Below are 21696 nucleotides of genomic sequence, written 5' to 3'. Positions count from 1 at the left end.
AAGCTAAATAAGCCTTATGAAAGAGAAGCACAAAGCCCGTGTAGAAGGCCTCCGGTACCGAACAGGAGGGACTCCCCTACTGACCACTTCCCCCCACCCATCCCCTGTCATCAGCAGGATCCTTTCCCACCAGAAAAAGCATGGGAGGGGAATCCCAGGTTGCCGCAATGGCAGCCTGCACTTCAGCATGTGCTGTCAAAATGGCTGCCGGCTCCTCTGCTCCCCTCCCCCCCAGGCCTCAGCCAACCCAGCCACCTGCACTTTGTCACTGCTCCCCAACTGCTGGTAGGGGTGCAAAACAAACTTGTCTGGACTAACCTGGGGTATGAACAGGAAAAAAAAGGTTATATATTAAACGTTTTCCATACTTATCTACTGCAGATCCTTGCCCCTCTACCCATTAGTTCAAAAACAAGTGTGCAATGATGTTTTCATATTTTTATTAAATCTGAGTCAGACAGGTTGAAAAAGCAGTAAAAATACTGGCATATCGCAGAACTCCAAAATCTTAAGCAATTTCCTCCTTGGAGACACGATCTTTCTTGAGTGGTCCCTGTAAGAAAGTTAAAAAAAAAATGTTAGAAGGCTGCCAAACATCTCTTCCGACAGACCATACCAACTTTCAGACCTGCCAGAAAAACCCACTAGCCCAAAATCTTCATACAGAGCATACACCCATTTCTGCACCTCCATAACCTACTCACTCCTCACGACTTCTGAGACAGTGATTTACAGCTGCTGTTTTTACCATAAAAGCTTTCTTTTCCTCCATGGTCTGGAAGCGTCCGTGTCCAAATTTGGAGGTGGTGTCGATGAATTTGAGATCAATCTTCTCCAGAGCACGGCGGCTTGTCTGGAACAGGAGGGACTGCCAGAGAAAACCAGATCTTACTGCACAGTTTACCTTAGAGATCGGCAACACCATAATCCAACCCCCCAGTGAAATATGTCATGCCACAGACAGTAATAAAAGTGGCTTTAAAACATTCAATTTGAACAAAAAATATTCCCTTCACACAGAACGATTAAGACCACATTGAGGAAGTTAACTGGAGTTACTGCAAGTGGCAATATTGTGAACTGCAATGCACAGGGATCTAGGGTAGATTCCCAGCTTGTTTTCTGTTCCTGGAGTCTGTTGAGGCTGGAGATACTGCAGAGGCAGCAAGCAGGGTTCACATCCCTGAAATTCAAGTCGGTTATTGTATAACCGACAGCTAGCGGCTAGATTTAGAGCCCAACAATTGCAGGGCTCTGGAAAATAGCCTGGTGCATGGCCTAATAGGACAGTCACTGCAATGACTGGGCAAGCTGGGAAGTAATATAAAAACAACAAAAAATTCCTGTGTAGTTGCAAATGAAAATTTATTATGCACAATGCAAGCTCTAGTTCACTTGAGCTGGAAGTACAAAGCTGCTGCTGCTGCCCGCCCCCCCCCCCCCCCCCCACCACCCCACTCCCACTAAAAATATAACTATTTTGCATACTAGCAGCATTTCAAAGCTAAATGAAAATTAAATGCAGCTTTAAGTGCTCACCAAAAGGAAAACTCCAATCAGAAAAATTAGTGCACAGCACAACAGTTACTGCCCACAATTTTACACTAAGGACTTGATTCGCTAAGGCTTTTCTTCTCATTCTGTTTATGTGGGTAAATCAGGCCCTAAGACTACTTATTTAGATTTTCTTTAATCGCCCTGGGGCGCAAGCATATGAAACGCCTATCATGGAAAGTGTAACCCCATGCAGGAGGGCAAGGAAAGGACTCACCTTGCGCAGGGTAAGGACCCGTTTCTTAGTACCAACGACACACCCCTTCAGCATGATAAAGTCATTGGTCACCTCTCCATAATGGACAAAACCACCCTGTTCAGAGAGAAAGAGAAAACATCACATCTTATCTGCACAAGGCTTGTCCTAGAAGCTTAGTTTTAAACCTAAACACAAACTTCACCTCGATGTTTACTTGTTTAGCATAAAAAGCTATGTCAATAGCAAAGCTTCACTATTTCATCATGAACCAAAACACAACTTTGTATTATGCTGATAAGAAAAACCCGAATGGGAAACCTTAACATGCACATGGCCCACTGCATTTAAATATGTACATCCACTGCATCTAATGATCAGCACACTAAACACATGGTTTGCAACTACAAAAGTTTCACTCTCAGCTCACACTATTGCTTTTCAGGCCAGTACTACCATTTCATAAGCAATTACAAACCCCGCAGAAAAAGCGAAATACTGCTTTTATAGTAAGATGTAGCACCTAGCCAAAAACAGTACATATACTGCAATATGCATGCATATCTTTGAACACTAAATGCTCACAATTCAGACCTGCTCATTTAAGCAAGTCACACTCACCTTCCTATCATTCAGCAATGCAGTTTTCAGGGCCAATCCAGTGGCAATGCTGTGTGCTGCCACTGCTCGGCCTGGCTTCTACCCAGACTTAAAGCTAATGTAGAGGCAGCACTTGCAGTCCCCTAGGGAAAGAAGTTTGAGCCACTGGAGAAAACTAGAGGGTGGACTAAGGGTGCACAAATACTACATCCTCAAGGGAGCTACAGCCTAACGCATTTGGCTGAGGGCTGGCACTAATGGCTGGGTGGAAGTGGTGAGGGGAGGTATTAAAAAATGGTGGTGGTGGTGGTGTGCAAGAGACCACCATAGCCTCAGCAGAGGTTAGTTTCAACTAAACTACAAGCCCAAAGGAAGAGGAAACTGCAGAGCCAAGCAAGGAAGCTTATATGCTTATTGTGTAGAATCCTCTTGCTTTATGAGGTGAATTGCATGGGAGACCCTGCCCAAAAAGCATGAGGAACTGTTCCATGCTTCCTTCCTTCTGAAAACCATCTCATCGTCCTCACTCTGAGGATTCATTGTCTGTATTTTTATTTTTTTTTGCCTGGCTTGTGAGAAGGATCCCTATAAGGGAAAGGAGCCAAGGAAGGAGAAAGGGGGAAAAGTCAATACTGACTAAGTCTGAAGCTTAATCCAGCAAGAAAACAATGAAAGCCCCCTGAGTCTAGGGCTATGCTCAACTACGGGAGAGAGTATAAGACTTCCACCACAGGAGGAGCTGTCCCTTCAATTTAAGATCCTCTTTTCCCATCCTAACCAGGCCTCAGTGCACAGCACAGGATGCTCATCTACTGGAGACAGAATACTGGCAGGCTGGGCTCAGCAGAGGAGCCTATAAGGTGTGGGATTAGCAAACCTGTTTGTCTCCATCTGCTGGTTGGTGGGCATAATCAATATGTCTGAACTGGTCTGGTTGGATGAAGAGGAATAACTAGTTTTAACAGCTCAAATGCACATCGTAAGCAATCATGTACACATGTGGTGCAAGGAGAGGAGCTTGAATTCCAGCAGCTTACCAGAGGGTTAATGCTCTTATCAGACAGGTCATAGTCAGTTGAGGCATTATTTTTGATTAGCTTGCCATCCTTGGTATGATATCCCTTGCCAATCTTGTAGATCTGTGAAAAAAGGGAAAGGTATTTTTTGAGTAAGGAAGTCATAAGAACATGCAAGTACCATACAGGGTCAGACAAAGTCCATCAAGCCCAGCATCCTGTTTCAGATAGCGGCCAGCCCAGGTCACAGATTCCCATCAAATCCTAACATGTTGCTCTCCCCAAGAATTTAGAGGTGGAGAAACCAAAGTCTATCTGGCTAATAACTATTTATGTCCTCCATCAAATTAAACCAAGCTATTTTTAAGCTCACTTGTACTACACTAGGCTTAAGAATGTTCCTAGTCCTAATACTATTTGACAAGTTAAATACTGGTCCTTTTTACCCTGCTTCATACCACACAAATTTTAAAACCTCTACCATATCTTCCAAGTCATTTTTTCTCAAAGCTGACAAGCCCTAAAGTATTTAGCCTCTCTTCATAAGGATGGGATTGCAAATAGAACATTATTCCCAGAGAATAATTACCTTCTTATTGATTTCAGTTCGATGATGGTAACCCTTCTGACCAGCTCGGGCAACTGAGAAGGCCACTCGGGCAGGATGCCAGGCGCCTATACAGGCAACCTTGCGCAGACCCCTGTGGGTCTTGCGAGGTAGTTTTTTTGTGTGCCAACGGCTGGTAACACCTAGAATTAGGAGAGGGGAAGAAAAGGATAAGCTACATGACATAAGCTACAAACCAGTTGAGTATGAATAAAACTCACTGGCACTCTCTCTCTTGGCTGCAAAAGTATTTGTAAAAATGTTTTTACTTGAATTCACACTGCACACAATACTTAACAGGCCATCTCAAAAAATGAGATGTGCTCATTGTGAAAATATGAGCAAGGACCAATGTACCCATACTCAACAGATTAAGTATTTTTTGTTTTATTAACTTTTATAATCCACTTTTACAACTCTGCTCAATCCAGAGCACAAGTTTCATCCAACTGTCAACATTTCAGGATTTAACAACGTCAGTGGTTCAGAGTTTTCCCTCAACTCCTACAATCAGGGTATTTACTGTCAGGAAACATACTCTTCCAATCAAAGCTATAAACATCAACATTTAGATGGATGGCAGTAACGTTAGAACACAAGGTGCAGCACATCTTAGTGCCCCCATTGCATAGGTCAGTATTACCTAAAGGAAAATTGGTTCTTACCTGCTAATTTTCGTTCTTGTAATACCACAGATCTGTCCAGACAAGTGTGTTTTGCATCCCTATCAGCAGATGGAGGCAGAGAACAAAACTGTGAAGCACTGCTACATAACAGAGTACCACCTGCAGTCCCTCCATATTGACCTGTACCCAAGCCAAAGAGCTGATAGCATTCCCCTTTCCTAAGGCGAACCAGAAAACCCAGGGTTGCAACCCCCTGAACTGAAAATCAACATACCTCCAGCCAAAAAAGTGACAACCAGTTCACACAAAAAACTAAAGAGTGTGAAAAATCTGATACACAGTGAATAAATTCACCAGGAAATTCAATCTTTCAGTAGTAACAGGGGAAGTCTCTGGACTGTGTGGTATTACAGGAATGAAAATTAGCAGGTAAGATCCAATTTTACTTTCCTGTTCATGTCCAGATCAGTCCAGACAAGTGGGATATACTTGAGCACCCCTACACCGGGCGGGAACCCGAAAAGACCTGCTTCTCAGCACTTTCACCGAAAGTCACATCCTGTTGTGCTCTAAAATCTAACATTTGGTGAAAGCATGCAGCGATGACCAAAATGCAGCCCTGCAAATCTCCTGGGGAGACACCAACACTTCACTCAAGAGGCTGCCTGCGCTCTAGTCGAATGCGCTTTGAGACCCAACGGAATTGCACAGCCCTTACAAATATAGGCCGAGCCAATAGCCTCTTTCAGCCAATGGGACAACATAGCCTTTGAAGCTTTCTCTCCTTTCTTCGCTTCACTAAACACAAAGATGGTCCAAAAGCTATTAGTGACCTTCAAACATTGCAACAGAGTGCTACGCACATCCAGAAGATGAAGGTCCCTATCCTGCGCAGAATCCCTAGACCACTCCAGAAACACAGACAATTCCACAGTCTGATTCACATGGAAAGCAGAAAACTTTCAGCAAAAAAGATGGAACCGTTGCAAAGTCACCCTGTCATCAGCAATATGCAAAAAAAGGATTTCGACAAGACAGAGCCTGAAGCTCTGAAATCCTCCTGGCTGAACAAATAGCAACCAGAAAAACTGTCTTCAGCATGAAGAAGCTAGTCTTAAAAGCTCAAAAAGCACTCCACAGAGAACCCACAAAACTAAGTTGCACTTCCAATCTGCACAGACCTTCCAAACTGGAGGCCGTAAATGCTTAACCTCCTTTATGAAACAAACTACATCGGGATGAGAGCAACAACCAGCCCCTCCATTTGCCCCTCAGACAACCCAAGGCTGCTACCTGGACCCAGAGTGAACCATAGGCCAGGCCCTTAGACAAGCCTTGTTGCAGTAAGAACAAAATGTGAAGGACTCCTGACAAGAGGATCCAGCCGTTGCTGAAGACACCAGGCCTCAAAAAACTTCCAAACCCTGACATAAGCCACAGCCATAGAAGGCCGCCTAGCCTGGAGCAGAGTGGAAATTACCAGTTCAGAATAACCCTTCAGGCGCAACCACTGACTCTCAAAAGCCAAGCCGTGAGACAAAAGCGATCCTCCTGATCCAAAAATATAGGTCCATGCCGAGCAATTCCAGCAGGAGAGCCAAGCGAAGAGGCTAGTCTACCACTAGACACACCAGATCAGCAAACTAAGATCAGCATGGCCACTCTGGTGCCATCAGCACCACTGTCCCTGGATGCGCCTCTATGCCCCATGACACTCGACCGATGAGTGGCCAAAGAGGAAGCATACAGAAGAACCCCTGGCCATGGGCACAAAAGAGCATTCAGCCCTACTAAACTGAACTCCCATTGGTGACTGAAAAATCTCATCTTGGCGTTGGCATGAGGTTCAACTGAGGAACACTTCATCTGGCACAAATGCAATCCCAGGCTTCCGGAGCAAACTTCAACTTCCTAGGATCCAACTGTTGCAGACTGAGGAAATCCACCTGAATGTTGTCTACGCATTGACATGTGATGCCGCAACTCCCGAGGTGCCATTCTACCCACACCAACAGCTGCTAGAGTCTCCCGAACCACCACGAGACTTTTTATTCCTCCCTGGCAACTGATGTACACTACACAGTTGTTGCATTGTTTGAGAAAACCAAAACCAACTGCCACTTGATCCAGGGAAGGAACACCTCCAGAGCCCTGTGCACCACCCTCATCTCCAGACAATTGATGGACAAGAGTGCCTCTGTCGCTGACCAGAGACCCTGGGCAAAACAACCCAGACTCACTGCCCCCCATCCTTTGAGGGCTGGCATCAGTAGTCACTACCACCCAGTCCGGGGTCTCCAGGTCCACTCCCTTTTCCAGACTGCATCGCGAGAGCCACCATGAAAGACTGGATGTAGACTCTGCTAGAAGTAGTAATGGTAGATGATACTACTGAAAGTGGACTCGACCTGCACAAGTGCTTTTTGCAGTCAATGTGAGCAAAGGCCCACGGAATCAAATCATGGAACCCAACACCTGCAAGTAATCCCAGTCCTTTGGAACTAACAGGCGTCTGCAACTTCGATAACTTGTCCACTCTTATCGTTTGCGGACCACTGCTATCACAGTACGCAATATCTCCATCCAGAAATGCGGCACCCGCAAGGCAACGCTAATCTTTTGCAAATCCAGAATGGGAAGACTGTGCCCTCCTTCTTGGAAAACACAAAATAAATGGAATACTTCCCTTGTCCTTGTTCGCCCACCGAAACCGGAACTATAGTTTCTAAGTCTAGTAACCTTTGCTAAGTCCCTCCTACTGCATCCCATTTGCTTCCCGATGAGCAGTGGGTCTCCGGAAAGGTTTCCCCTACCAGGTGTGAAAATTCTAAGGCATAGCTGTCTTACTACCTCCAGAACCCACTGGTCCAAGGTAATCTTGAGCCACTCCTTGTAAAAAGCAGGACCTACCCCTTATCACTACCACTGAGTGGTAGTTAAGCCTGACTTCACTGCAAGGTTTTCCCCCATCCAGGAACCCTGAAAGGACTACTGGCGTCCTGACGACTGTTTCGACCCAGAGGTTGGAGCCCCTTTGCCAGACCAAAACCTCCTTGAATCATGAAAGCGGAACCTGAGTGGAAAAATCTTATTGCTCTTCCTATCGGCAACCTGTTCCCTGCAGGTAGCACTCTCGTATATGTGGCAGTGCCCAAAGTTTTGTTCTCCAACTCCATCTGCTGGTAGGGATGAATAAAACCCACTTGTCCGGACTGATCTGGCTATGTTCAGGAAAAGGAAAACACTTAAGTAAAAGTCTCTTTGTAATGTCAAGGGAAAACACCGGGGTCCCATACAAATCATATGTACCAGGTGCACAACAGTTGCCCTGCAAAACAATGTCTAGCACAGGCAGTATCAGGAACATAGCTGGTCCCTGTAATCTGCTTGTTCTATGGCTACTATAATCTGTTAATGACCTGCACTATCAAAATTAGGACTTATGTACAAGGACTGTAAACAAAAGGAGGAATTCTGCATCACAAACACTTCTGAACTGGTATGTTCATATTTAATATTCCCTATTGTAAGTTTGAAAAGCTTATTTCAGGCTTGGACACATGCATAACAGTTTGTCACATGCTTGAAGGAAATTAAGTACCTTACTAGCTCTAAGAGACCTTTCCTTCACAACATGCATTCTATAAAGAAGCCTTTATCAGACTTTTACAAAGGTAAGATATTCCAATCATACCTTCAGCCCCAGGCTTGTAGGAACATTTTCACGTAGATCAAAATGTCCTGTACCCTTACTCTCTCATATTTAGTATGACTCAGAAGAAAGCAAGCAACTAAAAGTCCCCATATGATGTAAACATAACAGTGCATTTATTCAAGCAACTCGGTCCCACACCAGAGCCAATGCTGTTCTCAGAAGGAAGGCAGCACGGAAGTCACTCCTCATATATGTCGGGCGCCGTGCTTGGCGCGAGTTCCGCAGTCTCATCATAGAACAGCCTAGCAGGACTCTGGTATGCCAGTCTCCGGAGGCCAACCTCTACCAAAGATTTACAGATGGCCACGAACTGCAACCTACCACTCCCACCCACCCCTCCCCCAAACAAAAAAGGGCTGCTAGAGAAGGCGGTGCCTGAAGGCTCAAGGAAACGTATCAAAGACACCAGTTAAAGGCAGCTTTGGAAAAACAGACCAGGCTTCCTGAGTTTAAGAGCATGTCAAACTGACATCAACTAGCATACAAAATATCACAGTGAAGTATTTCAAAGCAGACTAGCAAAAACACTCAATTTGTTTACCGTATCAAAAAAATTTCAGCTTACACCAAAAGTAGCTCAGCCCATCTGATTTAATTAGGTTTTCTCCTACAAAGACAGGTCTACACCTAGTGCATGCCACGTAAGTTGAAATGGCTTCTTTTAACTTAAAACCAGCAGCTCAAACTGCTTTGTGCAGCTTGGTGGCTCTATGGCTAAGTGCTAAACAAAGTATAAGACAAGCCTACATGCTTAACGATAGCCAGAATCCAGAGGAGGGAGGTCATACCTTTGTAGCCTTTGCCTTTGGTGACACCAATCACATCGATCATCTCATCCTGTGCAAAGACTCCATTCACTGCCACCTGCTGTTCCAACTTCTCACGAGCCCAGTCCACCTTCTCGCCAATAGTGCCCCCATTCACTTGGATCTCCATCAAGTGAGACTTCTTCTGGCGCAGGGGTAGCAAGCGCATCTATTACAGTGAAGAACAGAGCTCTCAGTGTGGTTTGTGGCAATATTCACCTGAAAGACGTTTTGCTGATTTTTTTCAAAAATCTGCTACTGTGACTGCATTTCCTAAGCGGAGATACTATAATTATATATGATGTACCCGTTTACAATAGGAGCTTGTATTATGCCAATACATTCTTTAACTCCACCATGGTATGTTCTGCAGGAGATCCTACAGAAAGGAAATTACCACTGCAGAGCTACCTCATTTCCTGCTTCACTCAAGGTAAATCTTCCTTTTTTTTTTTTGATGAAACTTACCTGGACTCAGCGCTTACCAGCTGAGTACAGAGACCGTCTCTGGCTGAGGGGGGAGAGGGCTTTAGCCGTCACCGCCGCGCTCGGCTTCCTGTATCTGCTGCCTCTCAGCGGCTTGAGCAGCAAGTCCACGCTGGGAACCGGCTACTGGACCCAGGCACACCTCTGAGGGATCTCAGAAATCACCTCAGGAATTCTCAACTGGGGAGGGACCTTTAGTATCACCACAAGAAAGCAGGGCTCAATCTTTTCTCCAATTTAAAAGTAGAATTTATTCTTCCAAAAATACAGCGATCCCCATAGGGAAAGCATGTCTACATCTGCTGGAGACAAATACTGAAGGACCAAGGTCACTGCAGGGGTGTATCTAGGATGACGCCAGCTTTGAAACTGGACTCCATCTCCTGGCAGGGAAGCACTGATTCCATCTGGCTACACACTAGGAAATAGTTTTCTTTTTCAGAATCTCATTCTAACCTTGCTAGGATCCCTCTTTGAAAGTGAAACTGCTCAGTTAAAAATAATATTGCTCCTTCACTTCAGAAACTGTACAGCAAAAACCTGAGAGAGCTTAATGCATGCCATGCAGTATTTCACTTAAAATAAGTTTTTCTCTGCAAATTTCCTTCTGACTATTCTTCTTTCCAGGTAAGCATTACCTGCAATAGCCTAAGAGGCACTGTTAGAAGTCAACCCTTAGTGGTCACCACTACACGATCTCCATACACTGAGGGTGTATTGTCACTTGTAGACTATTATCCCACAATAGCATTCACCCCCCCTACACTCCTTCAATCCACACACTTCGGTCGCAGCATAGTATATCTGGAAGACAGGTGGCGATTTGCTGATTATTCCAAGGGGCAGCAGGGGCTGGAAGCAAAGTACGCAGCACAGAAATGCAGGGAAAAAAACTGGAGGTGCGCAGCAGAATATAGGCTGGTTTTACTGCTGTCCTTCACTCCCTTAAACCTATATAAAGTCACTAAGAAAAAAATTCCATTCTAGGTACAATACATTTAGAATTCTACATTTCTGAAAAATTCTCCATACCATTCCTAAATCCCCACCAAACCCACGGCAGTGAAAGAAAAGGTTTACATAACATTGCATCTTTTCTGTCACAGCACAGTTGTAGCTCTCCACTTGAAATTTATTACACTTACATGCAATCTGAGTCAAGGATTAGCCTGCTGGTAGTGCAACTGAGAACCTAGGGGCTGTGCATGTGCTGCTGCACTCACCTGAGTGTGTGCGATGATCCGCACAATCTGGCAGTACTTCTTCATGCTGGCAAAGTCCTTTTCCAGCTGCTTCTTGCCCTCGTCGTCCTGCCATTTCTTGCAGTACTTAGTGAAAGCCTTCTTCTTGGACTTATACCTTTAACAGCAGAGCAGGAAGAGAGTTGACACAACCCTTCATCATGCCAAGCCAGCACGAGCGGAAGGAGACTGCGCCAGGGAAGGTGCACCACCACTTTTGGCTCATTGCCAGTTTCCAAGGAGAATTTCCACTGACAAGCGGAGCCTGGAGCTCATCAGACAGTGGCCACAACCAGAGCTGAGCGGAGCTGCCAGTTATTCCTGTTAATAGACAGCGCACAAATACCCCTTCTCTCAAAACTGATGCACAGCTAATCCCAGAATCTCATCAGGCCCCTCCCCAAACTCCATCTATCTACACACAGACAAGTCAAACTACCTCAAGACAGATCATTCACACAATGGCACCTACAAGGGCATATTTGTTTTCATTCACTCGTTTATTAGATTTCTAGCGATTTATTTATGAGGGGCACATTTAACCACTGATATAGCTAACCCCAGGAACTACAAAGTCAATATTCCATAATTCATCAGTTACAGATCCTGAAAAATTCAGCTGCAAGGATATTAACTGGTACTTCTAGACAAGAGCTCATTACCCCTATTTTAATGGACTTACATTGGTTACCTATAGAACAGCGGGCACAATTCAAATCACTATGTATTTTGCATAAGGCGATCCACGGGGCCAAAGTTAAATAGTTGAATGTGGCAATAGGGCTACATACGCAGCAGAGAAATTTAAGATCTGCCAACAAAGGTCTGCTATCCATTCCATCTCTGGTTTCAGCAAAATTAACATCTGTAAGAGACAGGGCCTTATCGCTAGCGGGGCCTAAAATTTGAAATAAACTCCCAACTGATCTAAGATTAGAAACAAACAGGGCAGAATTGAAAACAAAAACATGGCTCTAGCAACAGGCTTTCAGTGAAGGTGAAAACAGAACATAACAGGAAAGATGAGTAATGCAATTTCCCCATCACCCTTAATGTTCATCTTGTAATGTGTTTTATCGTTTTTATAATATAAAATTGTAATAGAATTCAACTATGTAATGACAATACTGTATTTGTAGATATATTTTATTTAATTGATGTAGTATGTCACTTTGTTAGTTAAGTGTTAACTGATGTAAACCATATATAAATTTTAACCAACTGCTATCAGGAGTACACTATACCCATTGGTCCTGAGTCCATCTGCTCCACGCTAGGAAAAAATAAATTGGTAGCCATTAAGATAGTGATTAACAGCATGGTATCTGCCCCACTGCAAACAAGACCCAGATCACAGATTCACCTCAGACATCGCTCAGCCACACTCGCTTTAGGAATGCCACCCCTTGCTCCTCACCAGTTCCTATAGAAGCGTCGTTTACACTCATCACTGATGTGCTCAGCAAAGATGGTCTTGAACGTACGAAGGCCACGGGGAGTTTGGACGTAGCCCACAATACCGACAATTACCATAGGAGGAGTCTCCACTACAGTGACCGCCTCCACCACCTCCTTCTTATTCACCTCTGCAAGAGAAAAAGCAGCACTGCTCAATACCAAGCAAACTCCTCCACGTGATTCTCAGAAACATCCTGGAGGAGGATCATCTCCATGTATACAAATTATCCCACCTACTGCAAACACTTCAGATTCAGATGTAGTAAAAAAAAACCCCAAAAAACCCCAAAATCACCCATTCATATTCTCAAGAGATATCATCAAAACTTCTGATGAACGCTAGTTGGTAATATTACAAAAACGTGAGACCTATGATTATTTTTCAACAGTACTTTTTTTGTGTGATTGCAGCAAACCAAATATCTATCTTCAAAACAGTGAAATCACTAACACTTAAATGGAGCCATTAATACCATCCCCCCCCCAGACCAAAATACAAACACCACATTGGTACACAGTGGAATGGACTGAGGATTTTTAAGAGTTAAGTGATTTCACTGTTTGGAAGATGGATATTTGGTTTGCTGTATTCACACACAAAAAAAAATAAGTACTATTGAAAAATGACAAAAACTTGAGACCTAAGACCTACAATTATAACATTACCAACCAGTGTCCACTGGACGTTTTGTGAATCTCAAGTATAATGGTCTTTTTTTATTACATATGAATAGATTTTTGCAATAGGTGGGATAATTTGTAGACACTGGAATTTGGCTACCGATTTAGGTACTTTGGAGGATAAAATCCTCACTACAATCAGAGTTAAGTCTATTTAGCTTCCGTGAGCTAAGCAGTCTACAAGGCAGGCAGACAGTATATAAAATTGGAATCAGTGGAATCTGAGACCACTTATGCACAAAGAAATCTAAAATAAAAAAAATATTTAGATAGCGCTGCCCATCTTCTCTGTAAAGCAACTCAGTGACAATCTGGTGGAAAAAAATACAAAAATCCCTTTTCTAAGCAGCACCAAAAGTTCTGTTCCACAGGATGAATGCATGCAGATTTTGCTGGAGAAGGCTGTGCACAGACAGTTGCCTTGCAGGAGCAAACACCTCATGGCACAATGTTACTGATTTGAGAGTATAAAGCTTTAAACAAAATTGGTTTTCTAGCCTCTTTTCACTTTCCTCCTGCAAGCTATTCCCCCATTTGGCTCACCAACATAATCATGACTGCTTCTGTGGTGTAAGGCCCATGGCTGGGTCACCTAACAGGGGCAAACAGATGGAACATCTCACAGAGGTGAAATACTTATGAACCGATGACCTTGGCAGTATATGAATGACACCCAAGAGCTCAGCCCCTATGGAGACTTCACTTCCAGGTCTCAGCCAGCAAGGAGACCAGGCTCACACAAGGTGATGTAAAAAAAACACAGCCCATACTTCAAGTATTAAGAAAAAGGGAGATGAAAAAAATCCACACACCATTACTGTTCAAGAATTTTTCCTAGTACTACTGCTTCAAGATAGCAAAGCAAGTCACCCACATTATTGCACATAGACAAGAACAGGAAAGAACAGAACTGCACTCAGTATTCGACATTCAGCAGCAACCACCAGAGGTGATTTTATGTCCGCCCGTCGAGAATGTATCATCACTTGCAGTCTTTCATCCACAAATCTGTGCACAATGAGTCCATGTGCAGTAATGGAGAAAGTACATACCTAATAATTTCGTTTTCCTTCGTGTAGACAGATGGACTCAGGACCAATTAGTTATGTGCTCCCCTGCTAGCAGATGGAGATGGAGTCAGGTTTCAACGCTGTCACCCTAGATATACCCCCCCAGTGACCTCAGCATTGTGGACATACTATCGAAAAACTTGCTTAGAATTTAGATACAACTTTCTAACTTGCTTAAAAGCTTGATTCCGCAACTGTACTCAGCCAAACGTAAGTGCTGGATCCCAGCAATACTACAGATGCATTGAACTAGGGATAGGGCAACTGCTTACCCATAACCTCATGGAATCAAGATTCACCTCAAGGGCGATTCCTTGGTACAGTTCATGGGCAGCTGTGGGCAGGATACTGAGTCCATCTGTCTACACTATGGAAAATAAAATTATCAGATAAGTAATTTCTCCATTTCCTAGCGTGTAGCCAGATGGACTCAGTACCAATGGGATGTACAAAAGCTACTCCCGAACGGGGCAGACGGCTGCTTGAGGTCCGGTTAGCACCACCCTCGCAAAGGCTGCGTCCTCTCAGGCCTGGACATCCAGGCGGTAGAACCTGGAAAAGGTGTGCAAGGAGGACCCATCGCTGCTCGACAGATGTTGACAGGAGACAGTAGCTTAGCCTCCAGCCAGGATATAGCCTGGGCCCTAGTGGAATGAGCTTTGACCTGAAGGGGTAAAGGCTTCCCTGCCTCCACATAAGCTCTGGTGATCACTTCCTTGATCCAGCGAGCTATGGTAGCTCACGAAGCCACTTCACCTTTTCTTTCCCCGTGAAGGACAAACAAGCGATCTGCCTTGTGTATCTGTTCTGAGCGTTCCAGGTACCGTACTAAAATCCTGACGTTTAAGTGGCGTAGTAGGAGGTAGTCTTCTGTGCCCTTGTGTCCATCCGGGGACAGTAAGGAGATGGTCTGACAATCCCAAACCACCGCTGAAAGAAGAGGGATAGTCGGCCCCCTATCTCCTTGTCCCATGGATGGGTCGGCCAAACTTCATTGGGAATTTCGAGTCGAACCTGAGCCTGAAACTCTTTTTGGTTGTCTGTTTCCAAAAGGGCCGAGACCTTCCCAAGGGCCGAGATGTCTGAAATGACTAGTTTCTGTAGGGCCGGAAGTGCTGGGAGGCCCCGGCCCGACCCCTCATGGAAGAGGGGCACTGCAACCTCTTTTTCTTATCTTCCGGTAGCCGAGACACTGGAGATTCACCCCACTTACTGGCTAGTTTTTCCAATTCGCTACCGAATAGGAGGGATCCCTTAAGTGCATCTTTTTGAGATTTGCCTTAGAGGTCGCGTCTGCTGACCAATTTCGTAACCATAGCTGTCTTCTGGCCACCACCACCGAGGCTACTCCTCTGGCTCAAGTGCATACTAGGTCCAAACTTGCATCTGCTAGGAAGGCTGCGGCGGGCTCAACTGTCTTTCTGGTACGTGCCCCTGAGCTATCTGCCTCTCGAGAGAGAGAAGCAGACACAAACGAGCCACCAGGGCACAACAGGAAGCATTCTGCAGTGTCACTGGTGTTGCAAAAGCCTGCTTAAGGATGGATTCCAACTACCTATCGTGAGCATCCTTCAGGGCCGCTCCTCCCTCTACTGGGATAGTTGTTTGCTTAGAGACTGCGCAGACCAGAGCGTCCACTTTCAGGAAACGCAGGCGTCCTTTGGCCGCCAGGTCCAGAGGGTATAAGGCCTCCGGGATCCGACCTCCTTTAAAACTGGCTTCTGGGGCGTCCCATTCCAGGTCCGTCAACTCTTGCATGGCTTCCAGCATCAGGAAATAGCACGAGACTTTCCATTGCGACACCAGGATGGGATTCTTCCTTGGTTCCGACATGGTCCGTCCCAGGAACTCCCAGGGTCTGGGAGACCAGGGCTGGTAATTTATCTCTGGAAAAATCGAAGCATGGTCCGGTATGGCTCCAGGCCTGGAGGGATTTCCCCATCCTCCAATGAATCTGCATCCCCTTCGTTGTCCATGGTGTCCAGGACTGTCAGGGATACCCCTTGGTGAGGCGAGGCATGTCCCAAGGCATGCTGATAGGGCTGGGAGGGTGAGGCCTTCCCAGCTGGGGCTCTGGTCATGCAGGGGCAGTAGCCGACAGCACCTCAGGCTTGTAGGCCCTGAAAGAATTCCAACCGTCTGTCCATATTTGGCCCAGGAGGAACTGGGGTGGGGCTGCTGAGCTGCCCTCTCCGAGAGGGGGGGGCCACTCTGCCCCAGATTTGCTCAGGTCCTGGGTGCTGCCAGATAAGGTCATGGCTGACCCATCCTCTGACTGGGAGGGGTCCAGCCCACCCTGGGCTTCCTCACAGTGCTGACAGGAAGGATTCCAGGTCAGGCAGCACAAAGGGAGTGTCGTTTGAGCTTCTTTGCTGCCGGGGCCATAATGCTCTGTAGCATGTGTATTCACAACCAGATAGTGCCTCTCGAGCGTGCACAGGCCAGCGTGCACATGTTAGGCACACAAGGGCCGGCCAGCACCGCTGCAACAAAACCGTGCTCAAGATGGTGCCGCCCCGGCCCGCCACATGGAGTGCCCACCGAGCCTGAAGTGGGGCCTAGCCCATCAGGGGGGCCACACAACCCGCTTGAAAACCCCCTTCCTTCGCCCTATCAAGGTCAGGAACGACGTCAATATGGTGCACTGAGCAATGAAACCGGAGGAAAGACTTACGAAGCCCTTCCACGTCTCTGGATAAGAGGAGTTCTTCTCTACTTACCTGGGCTCAGCGCTTACCGGCTTAGTACAGAGACTGTCTCTGGCTGCAGAGGGGGGTGGGGGGGCCGGCTTAGGCCCTTAGTGTCAGGCTTGGCTTCCTGCACTGCTGCCTTTCAGCTGCTTCACCAGCGAAGTCCACACCGGGAACCGGCTTCCGGACCAAGGCAAACCTTTGAGGGATCTCGGAAATCACCTCATGAATTCTCAACGCGGGGGGGGGGGGGGGGGGGGGTGACCCTTAAGTATAATCACAGGAGAGGGAGCTCAATCTTCTCCAATTTAAAAGTAGAAATTTGAAGGTAAGTTTTCCTCTTCTAAAGAGGACTGTGTTCCCGATAGGAGATACAACCTACATCTGCTAGCAGACAGATACTGAATGGCTGAGGTCACTTAAAGGGTACATCTACAGTGCCCTAGATGTACCCTGATTCCATCTCCTAGCAGGGGAAAACACAACCCACTGGCCCTGGGTCCATCTGGCTATACACTAGGAAATCCCAACAATAACAGAATTGGATTCATTTCTACGGTGCTGTCTGCATACCACCAACCTCTCCCCACATTATGACACTGAACAGAAATTTATGTAACAGACAGCATCAAGCACTGTGCACAATCTGCAATAAGATTCCTAGACTGACAGTTCACAGAAGTTTTTATTAATGTAAAAAAAATGCTTTCCTGTTACTAAGCATATACCAGCCCAACTCAGCAAAGTTTTAAAGTAACTGAAAATGGTTATTTAGTTTTAAAGACCAGAACCCAACATTAGAGACTTACTTGATCCTGGTCTGTCAACCTCCCGAACAATGTGGGTCATGCCAGCCTTGTATCCCAGGAAGGCAGTGAGGTGGATCGGTTTGCTGGAGTCATCTTTAGGGAAACTCTTCACTTTACCCCTATGTCTGCGGCTGCGCTTGCGAGGCAGGAAGCCTAAAGATCCATGCCTGGGGGCAGAGAACTTGCGGTGGGACTAAAACAGAAAACAAGTCTATAATCAGAGTAACAACAACAAATAGAGGAAAATTAAAAATGCATATATAATCCAAACAGGTCAAACTTATTTAGCATTGCTACAATCTTCTTAGGTTCTCCCATTTGCTTGTAAGTGAACCCAGGGTCAGAAACATAGGAGTTACAAACTCACAGATATGTATCACAGGACAAGGCCACACTTGTCAAGCATGTTCCTTTAGTGACAATGCTGTCTGTATAAGACCATCCTTAAGCTACATGCTTGTAAGCTGCTCTATGACTTCAACTATCTGCTCAGCTCTAATCAATTCCACAAAGAAATGATATAAACTGATCTATTATATGTATAAAAGTGCACACCTACTTAAGGCATTTGGAGAATCAAATATTTGGACCTTAACACTCAATAAGCAGATGTCCCCTCAAACAATGGCCTAAGGGCCAGAATTAGCCCTTGGCTAAATTTTATCCAGCCCCTGGCGGCAACAGGACCATGATCTGGCCTGCAGTGGTGACCATGGGAGCACATTCCACCATTACCACCAGTTCAGACACTTGAAATCTCAAATGCAAGCAGCAGGAAGTCAGAGCAGCAGAGGCAGGGCATGCCACTGACTGGCTGCATAATGCACTGCTGGCATTAGTGCTGCTTGTGCAGATGGAGCCACTTGGTCAGCAGACAGAAGCACAAACATCTTCAAAGCGGATTCCATTCAAGGACTACAAGTATTTGATTCAATAGATGTGTATTTGATTCAACAGGAAAAGACATCCAATAATACCGTGTTTCCCCGAATATAAGACAGCGTCTTACTTTCTTTTTACCCCCAAAAGTCCCACTATGTCTTACTTTCAGGGTATGTCTTATATTGGAAAAAAAAACCTGAGTGTTCAAAAAAAAATTATTTTTAAATACCTGTTGGAGGGCCGCGTGGGTCCAGGCGGCTGGCGGCGGGAGCCGGGTGGTCGCATGTTAAATCTAGGCCGCGGGCGGGTGGGCGCTTGTTCCAGGCGGCGGCGGCGGCAGCGGGGGGGCGGGTGGACGCGCGTTAGTTCGAGACGGCCGGCGGGCGGTCGCGTGTTAAATCTAGGCCGGGTCGCACAGGCGCGCATTCATTCACTGCCGGTGGGGGCTGACGTCACAGCATGTGACTGCCTTGAGCGCCGAAAGCAGCCGGCAGCGGCAGCTGAAAGCAGCCGGCAGCGGCGAAAGCAGCCGGCTCCTCCGCCTGGATGAATGAATTCATTCACTGCCGCAGCCCCCACCGGCAGCCCCCAGCGCCGAATCACAGGGGTCGCACAGGCGCTGTGGGCCTGTGCGCGCATTCATTCACTGCCGGTGGGGGCTGCCGAGGCAGCCCCCACCGGCAGTGAATGAATGCGCGCCTGTGCGACCCGGCCTAGATTTAACACGCGACCACCCGGCTCCCGCCGCCAGCCGCCTGGACCCACGCGGCCCTCCGACAGGTATTTAAAAATAAATTTTTTTTTAAATGACAGGTACGTCTTACTTTCGGGGGATGTGTTACATTAGCCGACCCCCCTAAAATTCCCACTACGTCTTACTATCAGGGGTGTCTTACTATCGGGGAAACACGGTAGTACCTTGCCGCAAAAGCACCAATTTTTGGTCCTCCCAAAGAACCCCCTATAAATAAACACTTAAATTTACAATTTATAAATACCTAAAATCTGAAACCCTAATTATAATCCAGATTCAAGTCCAAGTTGTCTCTCCCTGGATTAGCATCTCCAGAGAAGGGTGTTTTGTCATGTTACGAATCTGGCATGGGGCAAGCAAGGGGAGTGAGAGAAAGGAAAAAAGCTATGAGTAGAGAGGGAGCAAGTGTATGGGGGGAGAGCTGTATGTGTATGGTGCACATACACACACACACCCACCCCATTCTGCCTCCCTGCCCCTAGTCAGGCAGATACTGGGAAAGAGGGAAGGAAAGGGGGATGGTTGATAACGTTGGAAAAATCTGTAAATGTTACTGACTTTACCTGTCACACCTCTAGGAACCCTGTTCCCTACTTCGCCTAGCATTTCAAATCACCCAACATAGTCTCCTTCCCTCAAAACCCTAAGAACTTTTCATCTCACCCCTCCTCCACCAGCAAATTCTATAAAGGACTTCTCACCCCACTCCAGGCCTTAATTTGAAAGATCCTATATAGCCCTTCTCTAGAAAAATGTAGGGCCCCCTTTACAATCGTATGGTTTGTTAAGCCTCCACCTTTTATAGTTCACCCAGAGGAGCCAGAACCAAAGTCAAACCCAAGCATACGATCACCCCACCCCGGGAGAGCACCATCCCAGACCACCACAACCAAAATTAATTACAAGTCACCCCAGGACAATGAAGACAGCCTTACTATCGCAAAAGTGGAGGCCTCCATTCCCGGGATTTACCTTAACCCTCCTTCACTCCCTCAAGGGGCAATAAAACCCGCACGGCACCACTGTTAACAAGGGCAGGGCTGGAGATTGCCTGCCCCGCGGCCTACGCCGCATTCGCCACGCTTCACCGCTATCTCTGTCCCAGAGCGAGCACAATATAAGGCCGGCTGAAAGCAGTGACAATCAAAGTGTACCCTACAGCGGGCAGGGAGAGCCAGTCGCGACGGATGGGCAGGATGCGCGGCGGATGAAACCAGAGTCTCCTCGCTACGCCGCTGCTTACTCACCATCTTGTATCTGAAGCCAAGCAGGAAAAGAAAGAGCCACCTCCTAGCGCGAGCACTTTATAGCCTCGGCCCGCACGCGCTTCCTCTTCCGGCGTCGAAGCCGTCCGACTGATGCGTCATGACGTCAGTCCGGTTCTTCTTGAAACGTAACAGGTCGTACCACTTATTTCCATAAAATGCAGTTCCAAAAAAGAAAGGGAGAAAGAAAATAGTTTTCCAAAATATTTAGGATGTTAGATGAGCTTGAATGTACACTACATAAAATATGGAGGGCAATTCACTTTGGCTGGTGTGGTACTGCTGCTACCATACATTATTGCTATAGCAATAGGAAATGTACTCGGCTCTATACAGACACACATAAGGCAGTCCCTGCTTTGTGGAGCTTACAATTGACAAGGCACAAAGTAAATATCAATCAGGGCATGGACTGGGAGGAAGCGGAAGCTCTGCTACTTATTTTTATAGCGTTACTGACTTGCAAGGCATTGAGAGAGCATGAGAAAGTTCCCTTTCGGTAGAGCCTAAGACAGTGATGGCCAACCTTTTGAGCTCAGTGTGTCAAAATTCATAAAAAAAAAAAAAACCGAGCATAACTCGGGTGGTGTGTCACTTCTAGAAAAATCCATAATTTTGTGATATTTGTAGCTCTAATTAATAACAAAAAGTTATAATTTTAATATATGTACTGTATTTATTAATAAAGCAAAAACAAATAATTCTTTACCTTACCTGCTTAGTGACTTTTTTGTTGCTGAATTTCATTGGCTAAATCTTCAATTAAAACTAATAAGGATTTTAAAAAGCCCCTGCTGTCCCCTTCTGTGGAAGCTCTTGATTTCCAGTCACCCTGATATTGTCGAGGATTAGGAGGTTATCCTCTCTCTCTCACACATACTCACATGTCCATTCTCTCTCACACATACACTGTCACATACATACACATTCATGCTCTTATATCCACCATAACCTCTCGCTCTCACAGACACTGACACACTCTCAGGCTCTAAGATACTCTCTACCCCTCCACACACACACACACACACACACACACCCACACACAAAATCTTACTCCCTTGGATTTTCTCATACACACTCATGCTCTCACACTCACTGGCTCCCTCACATACACACAAACACACACACCCAGGCAAGCTCCCAGTCATTCTCACATACACACACTGACCCCCATGCAGGCATCCATACATTCACACACATACACTCCCAGGCAGAGTCCCATTTATACACATGCACACAC

The 21696-nt window shown here is 46.1% G+C and overlaps 1 protein-coding gene and 1 non-coding gene across 2 annotated transcripts; both read right to left on the bottom strand.

Moving 5' to 3' along the window:
- Positions 1–423: 423 nt before the first annotated feature.
- Positions 424–20544, bottom strand: RPL3 (ribosomal protein L3). Its single transcript, XM_029590188.1, has 10 exons — positions 20439–20544; positions 17556–17748; positions 12265–12433; positions 10830–10965; positions 9103–9289; positions 3956–4116; positions 3388–3489; positions 1772–1867; positions 749–868; positions 424–553 (listed from the first exon to the last, which is right to left on the bottom strand). Exons 1-10 carry the CDS (start codon positions 20439–20441, stop codon positions 509–511), a joined length of 1212 nt encoding a protein of 403 aa, XP_029446048.1. The 5' UTR covers positions 20442–20544; the 3' UTR covers positions 424–508.
- Positions 8463–8556, bottom strand: LOC115086386. The gene has a single exon (XR_003855264.1). It is a non-coding gene; the product is annotated as a small nucleolar RNA U83B (small nucleolar RNA).
- Positions 20545–21696: the final 1152 nt, after the last annotated feature.

The sequence above is a fragment of the Rhinatrema bivittatum genome, chromosome 2 (assembly GCF_901001135.1).
Source record: "Rhinatrema bivittatum chromosome 2, aRhiBiv1.1, whole genome shotgun sequence".
NCBI lineage: Eukaryota > Metazoa > Chordata > Amphibia > Gymnophiona > Rhinatrematidae > Rhinatrema > Rhinatrema bivittatum.
This window is presented reverse-complemented; position numbering and strand designations above follow the sequence as displayed.